The 13,906-nt window shown below is 53.8% G+C and overlaps 1 protein-coding gene and 1 long non-coding RNA gene across 3 annotated transcripts in view; one reads left to right on the forward strand and one right to left on the reverse strand.

Moving 5' to 3' along the window:
* Positions 1-3,519: 3,519 nt before the first annotated feature.
* Positions 3,520-13,906, forward strand: part of Ttc34 (tetratricopeptide repeat domain 34) — a 16,650-nt gene continuing 6,263 nt past the window's right edge. The window contains exons 1-6 of the mRNA XM_031379712.1: positions 3,520-4,294; positions 7,854-8,661; positions 10,182-10,407; positions 11,625-11,829; positions 12,860-13,026; positions 13,455-13,725. Of these exons, the coding sequence (XP_031235572.1) occupies positions 3,520-4,294; positions 7,854-8,661; positions 10,182-10,407; positions 11,625-11,829; positions 12,860-13,026; positions 13,455-13,725 (2,452 nt within the window). The remainder of the gene's footprint in view (positions 4,295-7,853; positions 8,662-10,181; positions 10,408-11,624; positions 11,830-12,859; positions 13,027-13,454; positions 13,726-13,906) is intronic.
* Positions 9,169-13,906, reverse strand: part of LOC116097125 — an 8,553-nt gene continuing 3,815 nt past the window's right edge. Inside the window, exons 2-6 of one of the 2 annotated variants that reach the window (XR_004121229.1) lie at positions 13,372-13,522; positions 11,431-11,550; positions 10,871-11,002; positions 10,546-10,601; positions 9,169-9,321 (exon numbers count right to left, since the gene is read on the reverse strand). This is a non-coding gene — a long non-coding RNA (uncharacterized LOC116097125). The remainder of the gene's footprint in view (positions 9,322-10,545; positions 10,602-10,870; positions 11,003-11,430; positions 11,551-13,371; positions 13,523-13,906) is intronic. The other variant, XR_004121228.1, reaches the window with a different exon arrangement.

Raw genomic sequence — 13,906 nt, forward strand, 5'->3', positions numbered from 1 at the left:
CTGAGGTGAGTTCCTGAGGTGTGCCCCTGAGGTGTGCCCCTGAGGTGAGCCCCTGAGGTGTGCCCCTAAGGTGTGCCCCTGAGGTGAGCCCCTGAGGTGTGCCCCTGAGGTAAGCCCCTGAGGTGAGCCCCTGAGGTGAGCTCCTGAGGTGAGCACCTATGGAGGAGAAGGGATAGAGGCAGGTGGACGAGGTGCCCGAGAAGTCCTTAGGGGGAACATGTCAGTAGCAAAGAGACACTTAGACTCCCTTGGGGATGGACAAACTGGCCAACTCACCTATGAGCTGCACCAAGGCCTAACCTGTATCCAGCACCACTACCAGCTTTCAGGTCAGGGGGGCTCAGATCCTCACCAGAAAGGGGGACCATTTTCCCAACTCCTGGAGTTAAAGCATCAGGGACACATCAATATCTGACTGGTAATTGTCATGAAAGGGTGGCCACTACCCACTGTGTGGGTGACATGAATGAATTCTAGAAAGATGCACCAGACCTTTCTAATCCAGCCCTCTTGGGAGAACATCGGGGATCTGGGAAGAGGATCCACAAAGACCTCCCATGGGAACAGTGTCTCCCAGTCTTCCTCTGGAGAGCTGAGAGAGAGCTCCCTATAAGCCCTGTGAGTACTGTCCCAGAACAGTGACTCAGTCACCCAGACCCGCACTCCACAAGATTGGCCTCAGAGTTTCCTCAATGTCTGTCCCATTCCCTGTTCATCTGAGAAGACCCTGGTCACTAGCCCAGTGCTCTTTCCATTGAAGGGCATCCCAAGGCCCTGCTTAAACATTGTATGCAGGAAGCCCCGGAAGCTACAATGACTGCCCCTCTTCACCCGGAGCCAGGCACAGCCTCAGATACAGAACTGTCATCACAGAGGAGTGCTCAGATGGTCGGAACAGCTCTTGTGCAACTCTTCTCATAGGTTGCTTAAAGGGTGTCACTGTGGAGCAGGGCTGACTCTTGCTCAGATATCCTGGATTCCCGACCACACAGGTTGTCTAGGGTAGCAGGCCCTATATAGAGCACAGTCACCACCAGCTAGATTTGAGTCCATCACAGCAGTAATCTTTGGACCAGGGAGACTAAAGCCATGTGATGGGTTCCCATGTCCAGATTCTGAAACCCGGAGCCACAGGCCTTGGACTCCCTACCCAGCTCCAGCAGCCTGTGTTTATCTACCACAGTATCAGAGGTGTAAACACAATATAGAAGACAGTGTGGACAGGTGGGTTCCAGCACCCAGGCATGCTGCTCTCAAACAGGAGCTGCAGTCACAGCCCAATCCCAACCAGAAGATGGGCCATCTGGCCAGTGCCTGCAGGCCCTCAGGCTCATACACCCAGGCAGGGCACCGGGGACAGATCAGGGCTAATGTGATTGCCATAGTCAGTGCCCCTCTGTGCCCCAGGCCCTTCCAACAGCCCCATGGGACAGCCCACTCCATTACAGAGCTGGCCTAATTAGGGTAATTAAAATGAAAATAATCAAAGTAACATAATAGGAAATTTCTTAATAAGCCTTCACCACTGCCAACTGCAAGAGTTTTGTGCCTTTGTGAATGTCAAGGAGCTGAAGAGAAGGTAGACTGTACAGGGACGTGGGCTTTGCTGACTGAACTCACCTTGCTCCCTCAGACCCAGGCTCTCTGTATCACAGCTCCCTCCACAGAGGGGTGTGTGTAGACCATATATCCCCGGAAGCTACCCCTCCTCCCAGCAGCCTTGTATCCAGTCCCCAGGGGCCCCAGAGGATCCAGTGCTGGCCCATACCTGGACACGTTGGTGAGGTGAGTTGGGAGGGGCCACCCAAAGCAGACCCCTCTGAAGTCATATAAAGTTAGTTACCCAGTATGCCCCATAGTGCAGCTGACGGAACCATAACTGATTCTCAGGCTACACCCTCTACTTCCTCTTTCTAAAACTGAACCCTATGCCCCCTCTTCAGTCTAGACCTGGTCATCCCCAACAAAGAAGGGTTCAGCAGGGCTGCCAGAGCCAGGGCAACCCCAGGAAACAGGCTGTGGGCACAGAACTAGATCTGAGCCTACTTGTCCAGTGGGGTCAAGGACTTGGGGCAAATATGAAGACCACAGGATCCCCAACGTGGACAGGGGCCTGCAGGGAGGGGAGTGGGACCAGGAGTGGTATGGGGTGAAGAAGCGATCAGTGAATCCAAGGCTGAGTTCTGGACACAGAGGCAAAGCCTGAACTTGCGGGGCAGGGGCTAGCATAGGTATGGGGCAGTTCACCTGGAACCCAGACACTGTACACTCCTGAGCCCCCCTCCTCTGAGACTTAGGTTCTCTCCTCCAAGGCTGCCCCTGAAGCCCAGTGAAGCCTTGCCTCCTTCCCTTGCCCTCCCCGCAGCCTGAGCAGGTCTGGCCACTAGAGGGCATAGCTGAGCAGCCAGGCAGCTTTGGGATGTTGACACTCTCCCTGGAAACTGGCCTAGCTAGAGCGCTTCTGTGTCTACAATGTTGGGCCAGTGTCTCTAAAGGCCCAGAGCCCCTGGGGCTGACCAGCAACTGCACCCACCACTCCTGAACCCGGCCTAGTAAGGAATTTGAGTCATCAGAGCTTTTCCATACCCAGACCTGGCTGGCTCAGTTTGTGAGTGTGAACAGGGTAGGAATATGTATAAGTGTCTGTCACGGAGGGCTTGTTGGGGACAAGAGTAGTTCCTGGGGTCAGAGGGCAGGGTTAGAAAACAGACTTGTCTCAGAGTCTTTCTCTGAGCTGACCACAGGTTGTCTGGTTGTGCTCCCCACCATGGGCTGTCTGTGCTCCCCGCCATGGGTTATCTAGTAGTGCTCCCAACCATAGGCTGTCTGTGCTCCTCACCATGGGTTGCTGGTAGTGCTCCCCACTGTGGATTGTCTGGTAGTGCTCCCCACCATGGGTTGTCTGGTAGTGCTCCCCACCATGGGCTGTCTGGTAGTGCTCCCCACCATGGGCTATCTGGTAGTGCTCCCCATCCGGCTTCAGACCTGGCAGACACCTCTTGCATCACACAGGCATGAGCAGGTGGGTAGGGGTGTGGTACTGGGTTGGAGTTCTGAGCTTGTTTACCTTCCTGGAGGTAGAAGGAGCCAGGTGTCCCAGAGTCTTCCCAAGCCCCTGATCTTGTAATCACTCAGTCTCCCACCCCCACCCCCAGCTTGAACACCAAAGCCCTCTTAGGCTGACCAGAGTAGGCAGGGTCCCATCCCACTGAGGTTCAAGAGATAAGAATAACTTGAAACCCAACCTGACAGGCCCTAGCAGAGCGCATGCCCAGCTTTGGAGACTGCCTGCCGAGAGTGCCACAAATATCTCTTTAGTGGCCAGGTCTCAGGTTCCACACAGTGGGGTCTGCACAGATCCTGAGGATTTAGGGGTGGAAGCCAGGAGGTTGCTCTCCGAGGCCAGGCTCAAAGGCAGCCGCAGGGCAGGTGAACGTAACAACTTGGACGCTAACTACAGTTTTCCGTCTACAGGTACCCAGGAAGACCGGACATGGGCCAGTGGGGACTGAGACTGTGATGTCAGCTCAGGAGCTCGTGGCCTGCCTCTGCCAGGAGGGGGACAAGCACCTGGCCCTGGAGGAGCTGCCCTTAGCCACCGCCTTCTACCTGGCCGCCTTCAGCTGCCACTCCCCTTCAGCTGTGCGGCATGTACGGGCTCTTCTGGCTGAGTCCCCAGGGGCACCTGTGGTGGCTACCCTGGAGGCCTGGTGTCGTGGGGACAGCCAGATCCCTGCTATCCAGTGGGATGGCATGGCGGTAGTCTCCCTGACTGGGCCACTGGCCTCTGCCTTCCTCGGTGCCATTTGCCCGGATCACCCTGCCACTGTCCTGTACCTTTTGGCTGGCCTGCTGGCCCAAGGGCGTCACGTGGAAGTGGTACAGCGCTGTAACACTCTGTTGGATGCACATTCCCAGCAAGCCCTGGAGCTGCAGCTGACGCGTGCCCTGGCCTGGGTCCTGTCTGTGGACCAGGCCACAGAGGGCATAGCTGCCTATCTTCAGAACTTTGCCTGCAGCGCAGACAGGACAGTGGCCTTCATCCATAGCCACCAGCAGCCTTACCTCCCCAGGCTGCTTGGCACCCTCCAGAACTACCTCTCAGGAAATCTGAAGACCAGAGCCAGCCAGCAAGAGACCAACTGTAGGGGGCTTCTGGAGGCCCTGGACCCCAGAGGCAGCTGGACGGGTGCCATGTCACCGGAAGCTCTGCTTCACCGGGGCAGGTTTGAGGATTGCCTGGCAGCATGCAGCCGGGACCTTCAGCCTGACTCAACAGGGAGTAGACCCCAAGGTAGGAGAGTGACTCACAGGTCACATTCCCCAAGAGTCATGGCAACAGTCACTCCAGCCACAGCTAAAACCTGCCTATGGTGGGACCAGAGCTGGGTCTGGGACTAGGGCTGGAGCGGAGCTGGGGGCGGGGCTGGGAGCTGAGCTAGGGGCGGAGCTGGAGGCGGAGCTGAGGACACCACAGTGAAAAGACAAGAGAACCTAAAAAGGGAGCAAACAAAAGTCTTGTCTTACTAAATGCAAGGCACAAATCTGGCTGTCAGTCAGGGAAGGCTTCTCAGGATAGGTGGCTTTTCAGAGTCCACGCATAAGAAACCATATGCCAATGCCCTTGGGAAGAAAGCTTGAAATGCCACCAAATAGTCAGGGTGGTTGAAGGGGAGGAGGTGGTCGAAGGCCAGGGCCTGGAAGAGTCTGGATTTTACTCTTAAAACCACAGGACGGTTTTCAAACTGATGTGAGCATGCTTCTTCCGCTGTTGTGGATGGACTGTGATTTGGGAGCCAGAGCGGGTCTAGACCTGCTGGAACCTAGAAGGCTTGGGGGAGGCTGAGGGAGTGGGAAAGCAGAGGCTGGAGGGACAGAAGCTGGAAAGGGTGGGAAGCTGGGAAGCTGGAAGGATGGTCCAGACCGGGGCCATCTACCAAGGGTCCTTGGACTCTCAGACAGGAGACCATGGCCCTCACCTGGGAGGAAGCGTTGCAGAGAACCCACTGAGACATGTGTAGCAGAAGTGCGGACATAGTTAACAGAGGACGGAAGATGATTTAAAAAGTTGGCATTGAAGACTTGACTGCAGAGGGGTTGATGCTATCTGATTTCTCTTATGATAGCAAAACACCTAAGATAGCCAAATTATAAAGAGAAGGTTTCTTTTCATTTGCTGGGTTTTGTGGATTTCAGTCAGTGATCAGCTGTCCAGAGGGTCTCACGGGGCACAAAGGGACGAGCACACAAAGCTCCTTTGTTGGGATGTGATAAGAGAGACAAAGTGTCTGTTGAGTGGCAGGGTTCCTGAGGACCCAGACGCGGGTGAGATACTGGGGGTGGGGGGTGGGGGGCGCGGGGATCTGGTGGAGAGAACTGTGAAGCTCCATGTCTTGGCTCTGATGCATCTGGTAGGCAAAAGTGCATTACATCATATAGGACTGCTGGGCAGGGTAGTGTATGCTTTTAGTCCCAATGCTTGGGAGGTAGAGATGGCATATCTCCGTGGTTGCAACTAGCCTGGTCTACAGAATGAGTATCAGGACAGCCAGAGCTACATACAGAAGTCCTGTCCCCCTCAGAAAATAATAATAATAAATAAATAAATATTTTTAAAAGATACAAAAGTAGGGGCTGGAGAGATGGCTCAGTAGTTAAGAGGTCCCGAGTTCAATTCCCAGCAACCCACATGGTGGCTCACAACCATCTGTAATGGGATCTGATACCCTCTTCTGGTGTGTCTGAAGACAGCTGTAGTGTACTCTAAATAGATAAATAAATAAATAAATTTTTAAAAGATACAAAAGTAGAGACAATGAGAAAATTAATACATTTTATAAAATTAAAATTTAAAGTTTTTCCCACACACCTATACAAGATGGAAAGACAATTCTCAGAGAAGAAAATGTTTTCAAAACATGCAATGACAGAAAAGACAACCGTATGCAAAGTACCTATGGAGCTCCTAACTATCAGCAAGGCAAATGAATAAAGGAATTGGGGAAACCTTTTCCCTACAGAGAAAACACAGATGTCAAGTACAATGTGCAGGAAATTGTCGGCGCCATTGCAACAGGATAGAGTCAAATTAACACAACAGAAAAGTACTTTCTTTGGACACAGCCGATTGGAAGAAAAATTAATTAGTGAACCTCAGAAAAAAAGAAAACAATGAGATAGCACTTTAGAAGACCCAGGCTGTCAAAACTGCGAAAGTGAACAGCAGATCTGGTCCTGGGAAAGATCAGCAGATCTGAGAGGGCTCCCATCCCACAGGCAACAGTCTTCTCATTTGGACGAAATACCAAAAGCAAGTACCTGACAGTGTCAGATGGTCACTGCCTGGACGCATAAAACTGGGGCTACCTGAGGTGAGACTGCAGCTTGGAGATTTTTCCTCTGTGCAGTCATGTGTACAACTGAAACCCATGGTTTTACCGGCTTGAGAGGATGTCAGAAAGTTCGGGGATGAATAAAGTAGAAACTTGGGAAGCAAAGTTCTGAAGGGTTACAGAAGGGATGAGGTCCAATCTGAATATAAACTTATGGCTGACAACTGGATTGAACCCAGGTAGGAGAGACAAAATGGTCTGTGTAAAGCATCAGGTGGCAGCTTCAGGAACTAAAAAGAACACTTGTTCTTGAAGACAGAGAGAATTTGGAGTTTTGAGTCTAGACAACGCAACTGGTTACTAAGACAAAGTTCAGCCCTCACCTGAAGTACATAACTAAATCCAGAGTCTTTACAAAGCATCACTCAAATGTCTGGTGTACAATTTAAAAAGTACTAGCTGGGATATATAATAAATGGTTAAGTGTTTGCCTAACATGTACATACACAGAGCTGGGTTTGAAATCCAGCACCACCACCACCCCCAAAAACATGAAAATTAACTGAGAAGTAAAATAATAATGAAAAAAAGTCAGCATTGTAGGGATGGGAGAAGAGTCAGAGTCAGCAAAATTTAAAATAAAATAGAGATTCTCTGATATGCAAAACTGAAGAAAAATGGCTACAGCCTTACTGGCTTGTGGGAAAATTAAGAAATGTATTGTGTGTGCCTGTATTCTCCGACGGAGATATGGGTGTGACGTCAGCAGCTGCTGGGGGCCTCTGCTGCTTCCAAGGCTGACCTTCTGTTCACAACGTTTTGTTTCCTTCCACCCTTGGCTTCTGCCACCAGGACTGGGCAGGGAACCCTGGTGGTGGTGGGTTTTTCAGCCAGTCTGTGCAAACTGGTTGGTTGTTGTTTCGCTGGCCTCAGGGATGTGGCAGTGTGCTTCCCGCACCCACCCTCAGACCCTGGGGAGTGTCCATAACTGTAACTCCCCTCCTAACAATGAGGAGGGGGCAGACACCCAGCCACTCTTCGGATAAGGACTTCAGATAACTGAGTGCCCTTTCTGTGCCCTCTGCTGTCTCTGTTTCCTACAGACAAGTATTGAGTCCCAAGAAGGCAGAACAGCATAGATGTCCAGGACTGGTGACCCTACAAAATCAGAGTCAGAACTCCAGCTTCACAGAATGGGCTGGGTACAGGGGCTACATCCCTGAAAAGAAAACTAAAGCCCATTACTAAAAGTCAGGGCGGAAAGGAATATAAATAAACTTCCATTTGGGCTGAGAAGTGATGCCTACAAGAGCCACTCCGGGGGGAACAATGTTGGGTGGCATCGGGAGCTGCTGGCTGTGGTGCTTACACAAGTCCTGTGGCATCACTCTCTGAGTGCCCGTAGGCTCCGAGTCATCCTTGTGGTTCTGGAGCCTTGGGTTCTAGCAGACTTTGGGGAGATGCCCTGAGCTGACAGAGCGAGCTGTAAGAAAGCAGGCCCACACCTGTTTCTTTCCCTAGGTGAGCACCTGGCGGCCCTGCTGGTCATCCGCGCAGCCGCCACCTTCTTCCAGGATGGTCCAGCCGGGGACATGCTGAGGGACCTACAGGAGGCCTTCCGCGAGAGCCCCGCCGGCGCGCGGAGGCAGTTCCAGGCCCTGCTGTCCGTGGAGGACCGCGAACGCCTGCAGGCGCAAGCGCAGGAGGCCGCGGACCTGGGCTTCGACCGCTTCCTGGAGGCTGTGAGAAGCCGCGGCGAGCTGCGCCGGGATGAGGACCGCGAGCTCTTGGTTCCAGTGACTCGCGCGCTCCGCGTCCTGCTCCGCGTGGCACCCGCCCGACGGCGACCCGCGCTGGGCACCCGCCTGGCCGAGTGCCTGCTGCTGGCTGGGGACGTGGCGGAGGCTCGCGCGCAGTGTGAGCGCCTCCTCAGTCCCAGGCGTCCCGGGGAGCGCGCGGGGGACCGCACTGGAGAGCACGCGTCGCTGCTGGCGCTGCGCGGCTTCTGCGCGCTGCACGCGGGCGATGCGCGGCGCGCGCGCGCGGACTTCCAGGCGGTGGTGGAGCGCGCGGCGCCGCACGCGGGAGGCTGCGTGCGCGCACTGTGCGGCCGAGGGCTGCTGCGCGTGCTAGCGGGCAGCGCCTTTCTGGGAGCGCTGGACTATGTCACCGCCTGCCGGCTGCGGCCGGAGGAGGCGCTGCTGGTCGCCAAGGCCTACGTGCCCTGGAACCAGCGTGGGCTGCTGCTGACAGTGCTGCGGGAGGAGGGCCGCAAGATGCTGCTGCGCTCGCCGAGCTACGCGGAAAAGACTGCGCAGGCGCAGGAGGGGTGAGACTCTGCCTCGCGCCAGAGGTGGGGAAGCTAGCAAGGGAAGTCGGATAGAAATTTGCGCTGGGATTTGCTAGATGGCTTCCCTATGCCAAGTTCGGGATCTGGAGCCAGGGCTGAGATCTCAGGATCCTGTGTCTCGGAAAGTGGTGGCTTCTGGGCTTTCTCCCCTTAATGTTAAGAACAAGCTGGAGGTGTTGGCTCACATCTGCAACCCCAGCACTTGGGAGATTGGTGCAGGAGGACAGCCTGAACTCCACAGTGAATTCCAGGCCAGGCTGAGATACATACAAAGCGAGACTTTGTCTCAAAAACACAAAATGCAAACAAACCAAAAAGTCAAAATCGAAAAGGGCAGGGGGCGGGAGTGAGTGCTGATAAGAGCCTAGTTTCCAGCAGCCTGCCTGGAAGCTCACCTCATCCTATAACTCCAGGGTCAGGCGAATCCTCTGGCCTCCAAGGGCACTTGCTCTCATGTACGTACATACTTACACGTGCTCACACACACAACTTTTAAAATAATTTTCTTTTTCTTTTCTTTTCTTTTTTTTAATTTGCTGGCCTATTTTATGTATCCCGTGTGTGCAGTGCCAGCAAAAGCCAGAAGAGGGCGACAGCTCTTCGGACTTGGGAATTAGAATTGTGGTCACCAAGTAGATGCTGGGGAAAAAAAAAAGGTAGATCTTGTGGGAAAACAGCCAGTGCTTTTAACCACTGAGCCATCTCTTTGCCCCCCTTCCCACCACCACACACACTTTTTTCATTTTTAAATGGAAAAAAAAAAAAACAAAATCCTTGAACATTAGCCCCCTGCGGTGTGTAGTTCTGGTTGTTTCTTTTTGTGCACATAATGTCTAAAAATATGGAGTTTTTGCTGAAGCTGTAGCTTGTCCCACCTGCAGTAGATAATGAGTTTTAAGTTTCTCTTTGTTGCTAAACACCTTGTCTCCACAACACCCTGTCTTAAAGGGGAGAAAGGTATAGCTCTGGCTCAGTAGGCAGCTCCAAGGAAGGGTCTTTGATTTCAAGTGCTGCCTCCGTTCCCCTCCCAGACACAGGTCACACACTGCTGTCTGGTGGGTGCACCTCCAGCTGCCTAGCCCTCCTCCACCACTGTCAGTCCACACCTCACACCCCACCCCTCCCCATGAGCTTCCTCTGCCCTCGTGTGATTTGCTGTTGGGGTTATGTTTCTTTGTGATGAGCCCAGCAAAGCTAAACCATCAAGTTCTTCTGTTTACAAGAAGGAAACTGAGGCGCATTCTGCTGGGGTCCTTAGGCAGAATGGTGCCTACGTCTGTGTAGCGCCTGCCCCATGGGGTGGTAGAAGGAGCAGGAGAGAATGAAGGAGCAAATTAGGAGTCTGGACAGAGGTGATATAATCGTCCCTCTGCAGCTCACTGGGAAAGGAGCTACCCAGACTATGGGCATGGATGGGAACAAGATTCATCTGAGGCCTGACCTCAATGGAGGGGGTGTAGAAAAAGGCCTTGTCCCATACTGAGCCACCATCTCCATAGGGATGCCTATGGAGTTTACCAGCTGGCCACCCTGTTAATGGGGATGGATGCAGAGGATGAGACTTCCTGCCTCTTAGCGACTGATGCCCTGTACCGCTTGGGCCGCCTGGATGATGCTCACAAATCCCTGCTGGTGGCTCTTTCCCGAAGGCCCCAGGCAGCCCCTGTGCTGGTGCGGCTGGCCCTGCTTCAGCTGCGGAGGGGCTTCTGCTATGATGCCAACCAGGTGAGTAGGCCCAGGTAGGCTGGTGCAGGAAGGAATGGGCTCAGCTCTGCAGGGGACACCATGCATCCTATGGCCCCAGCTCTGCTCCCTGTGGCCTAGACTTTGGAAAAGGCAGACCTAATGAGGACCCCAACTCACCACCTGTATCCAGCCCTTGCTTCTCTGACCCTCAGCTTCCTCATCTGTGCCTGCTCCTGTAAATTGTCAAGGGAATTGGCTGCAGTGGTGCTGGGACCTGGGAGGCACCTGCTTACACTAGGTGCTTCCTATTTGCTTTGGCTGTGGTATAATGAAAAGTGGACAAGAACAAATGCTTCATAGGCTAAGTTCCTACTCAATCCTCCCAGATAAGCTGAGCTTGAACATAACTCAGCCTGGGACAGAAGCATGGATTTTACAAGGCCCTTGACCCCCTGCTTGCCAGCCTCTGAGAACCTTCCCCTGGAATGGCAGAGTTTAGGACCTGGCTTAGGTGTCCTGGGGCTCTCTGTTTGCACTGAGGTCCTGTTTCTGGGTGATTTCGGGCCTCAAAGTCTGGGCTGAGGAAGCAGCCAGCTTCTATGTTCTTCTCTTGCCTGGCTGGAATCTTGATCCCCTGGGCAGACAGGTGGGCTGAAAGATCACCCTGGAACCAACCAATCCTTTTCTACCAGGAATGGGAGTCCGCACCAGGCTCATGGGAAACAATGTTGTGTCTCCCAGAGTCATGGAGGGAGGAGCTTGTGTCTGCCTAAGGACACCTGGCTAGAGTCTGGTCAGACCCTTGGCTCTTGGTCTTCACCTTCTGAGGAGCTCCTCAAGTCCCTGTCACATGCTGTCCTGAAGGTCCTTGGTGCACGCTTGTTGTTCAAGCCTTCCTTGTGTCAGCGTGTTGGGGTGGGATCTCCACCCAGGTGACTCAGGAAAAGGAGAGCCACACCCACCTCGCCATTTTGGGGAGTGGGCTTCTGCTCTACCCAGCATTTCCTTTCTCCCCTCCCCTGTCCTTCTTGGAGGAGCCACAGTAGATGAAGACAAACATACCTTCAAAGGCTTAAGTGGCTGGGGCTGCAGTTCAAAGGAAACCTTCCAAGGCTCAGAATACACAGCTTCCCCCAACCCCAGGCTTGTGGAAACAGAGCCAGGCCCTCCTACTGGCAGCCGCTAGAGTGGGCATGGGTAGGAAGAAAAGAGTGCCAGTGACGAGGACTACAATGGCTCTGATCTCACATCCACAGCTAGTAAAGAAGGTAGCCCAGTCTGGAGACACCGCCTGCCTCCGGCACACACTGGACATCTTCCATCATGAGGACCTGCAGCTGCTGCAAGACCACTGCCACACACGGGCACTAAGCATCCTGCGGGCTCGGCCAGGTGGGTCAGACAGTGAGGCCCACACCAGGGAAGCCATCGCCTATCTCTCTCTGGCCATCTTTGCTGCAGGTAGGAACCCACAGCAGCCTCAGGGGTCCAATCCTGTGCCAGATGCATGGGGCTCATGGGATCTGTGAACGAGCTTTCTCCGAAATATCCTGCACCCTGGAGCCTCCAGGGTGGGGACAAGATGGGACCATTTACCAAGAGCACCTAGTACTGGAACCCCTGGCTGTCCATGAACATACCAAGGCTTGAGAAGGGCCTGGGCTAACTGAGACACAGCCCTGCTCCTGGATTGCCCTCCCCTGCATGCTCCATGCTGAGGTGTAGGCCAGACCTTGGCTCCCCTGAGCCTTTCATAGTAGTGACATGTTCTGTATGGCCACACCTGCCCTCTACATGGCGCCAAGCTATCCCATCTGGGTGGCTACAGGCCTGCCCTGGGTGTGCTGCATACAGTGCACATGCAAGTCCCTGGACAGTGGCATGGCCAGAGCTGGGGGTAGTGTGACCATGCAGATTGTGATGACTTATACCGGAACCTCTCCACTGTTCCTCTTCAGAATAAGTGGAAGAGAGTCCATGGGAGGGAAGTGGTTAGTGAACCGATTCCTGCAGGTCACTGGGTGGTTCCCTGTGGGGACACCAGACAGACATATAGGAGTATGGTGGAAGCATTCTGTCTGGTGGTCAAGCTGTGTCTGACCACATTTTCTTCCTTTAAACTTCCTTCCCAGAGTTCACTGGGAATTGCTGCCCACCTTGAGCCTCATACTGTACCTACTGAGTGTTTCTTCTCTCTACCCTGGCCTAACATGTCCTACTCAACCCCTGCCTACTCCCCCGCAGAGTCATAGACTTTCCTAGAATACCCCAAACCATCGGCCAGTCCTCCCAGGCAGTACCTCTCCTGGTTGGGTTTCTCTTGCCCTGTGGCCATTAACCCTGGCTATCTGGCTCTGTCTCGGTACCCAGTGGGGTGGTTGCTCCCCAGGGTGGACCTTGTGTCCCTGTGCCCACCAAGGTTGAGCACTAGATGGGACCCAGGACAAGAGAGACAGCCAAGGTTGTACCTGACCACATTTTCTTCCTTCAGGGAGTGAAGCCAGTGAGTCCCTCCTTGTCCGAGCCCGCTGTTATGGGCTCCTGGGTCAGAAGAAGACGGCCATGTTTGATTTCAACTCCATACTTCGGGAGGATCCAGGGAATGTGAAAGCTCTGTGTGGACGAGCTCTTGTGCATCTGGCCCTGGACCAGCTGCAGGTGCCAGCCCACCCTCCCTACCTGGGGCTGGGCAAACAGGAGTGAAGGAGATCATGGTGCTGCCTTCCTCCTCCTCTGAAGGAGGGTGAGCAAGATCAGGCCTTCCAGCCCTCAGAGTACACATGGGAACTCCATGTTCTCCTCCCCACAAGCACTTGCAGAGATCGAGAACCACATTCCCACAGATCTACCTTTGAGTCATCCTGCTTTTCATGCTTCGATACCTCAGCCTGCATGGACAGGTGTGCAAGCCAAGCCCTAGGGGCAACTAGTGGATTTTAAATAATTTCACAGCGGATGTGACAGTAGGTGGGCCATGAAAGGTGGAAAGCTGGTAGGACAAACCTTGTGAGTCTCCAGGGAGAGAAAATGGAACCCTGGGGATGATCTCTCCCATTCTGACGCTCATGGGCTCTTCTTCCTTGCAGGAAGCTGTGGATGACATGGTCTCCGCCCTGAAGCTTGACCTGGGCTCTGTTATCCCTGAGATCCTCTCCTTGAAGACACAAGTTCAGTTGCCCCTTACCCAGGGCCTCTACACCCACAGCCGGGCCCTCCTGAACCAGTGTCTGGACACTGGGCTACCCCTCAGGGAAGAGGACACCCAAGGCCTCCTTGCCATGGGGGAGGCACTGATTAGAATAAATGCTGCACAGCCCAGTTGGCACCTGCTTCTCACAGACATCCTCACAGGACTGGGTATGTGTAAGGGCAAGGGGCATGGGCCTCTGTCCCACATTCCCAATCCTCAGTGTTATTCTCTCTATGAAGTGGAGAAAGAGCCCTGGACTATGGCTTCTAACATGCCAAATCCTGTGACCTCCAACCCCTGTGGAGCCTGTGGAGTGGCAGCTCTCTGGATTTTTGTTTGTTTTGTTGG

This window comes from Mastomys coucha, unplaced genomic scaffold (genome assembly GCF_008632895.1).
Source record: "Mastomys coucha isolate ucsf_1 unplaced genomic scaffold, UCSF_Mcou_1 pScaffold18, whole genome shotgun sequence".
In the NCBI taxonomy this organism is placed as follows: domain Eukaryota; kingdom Metazoa; phylum Chordata; class Mammalia; order Rodentia; family Muridae; genus Mastomys; species Mastomys coucha.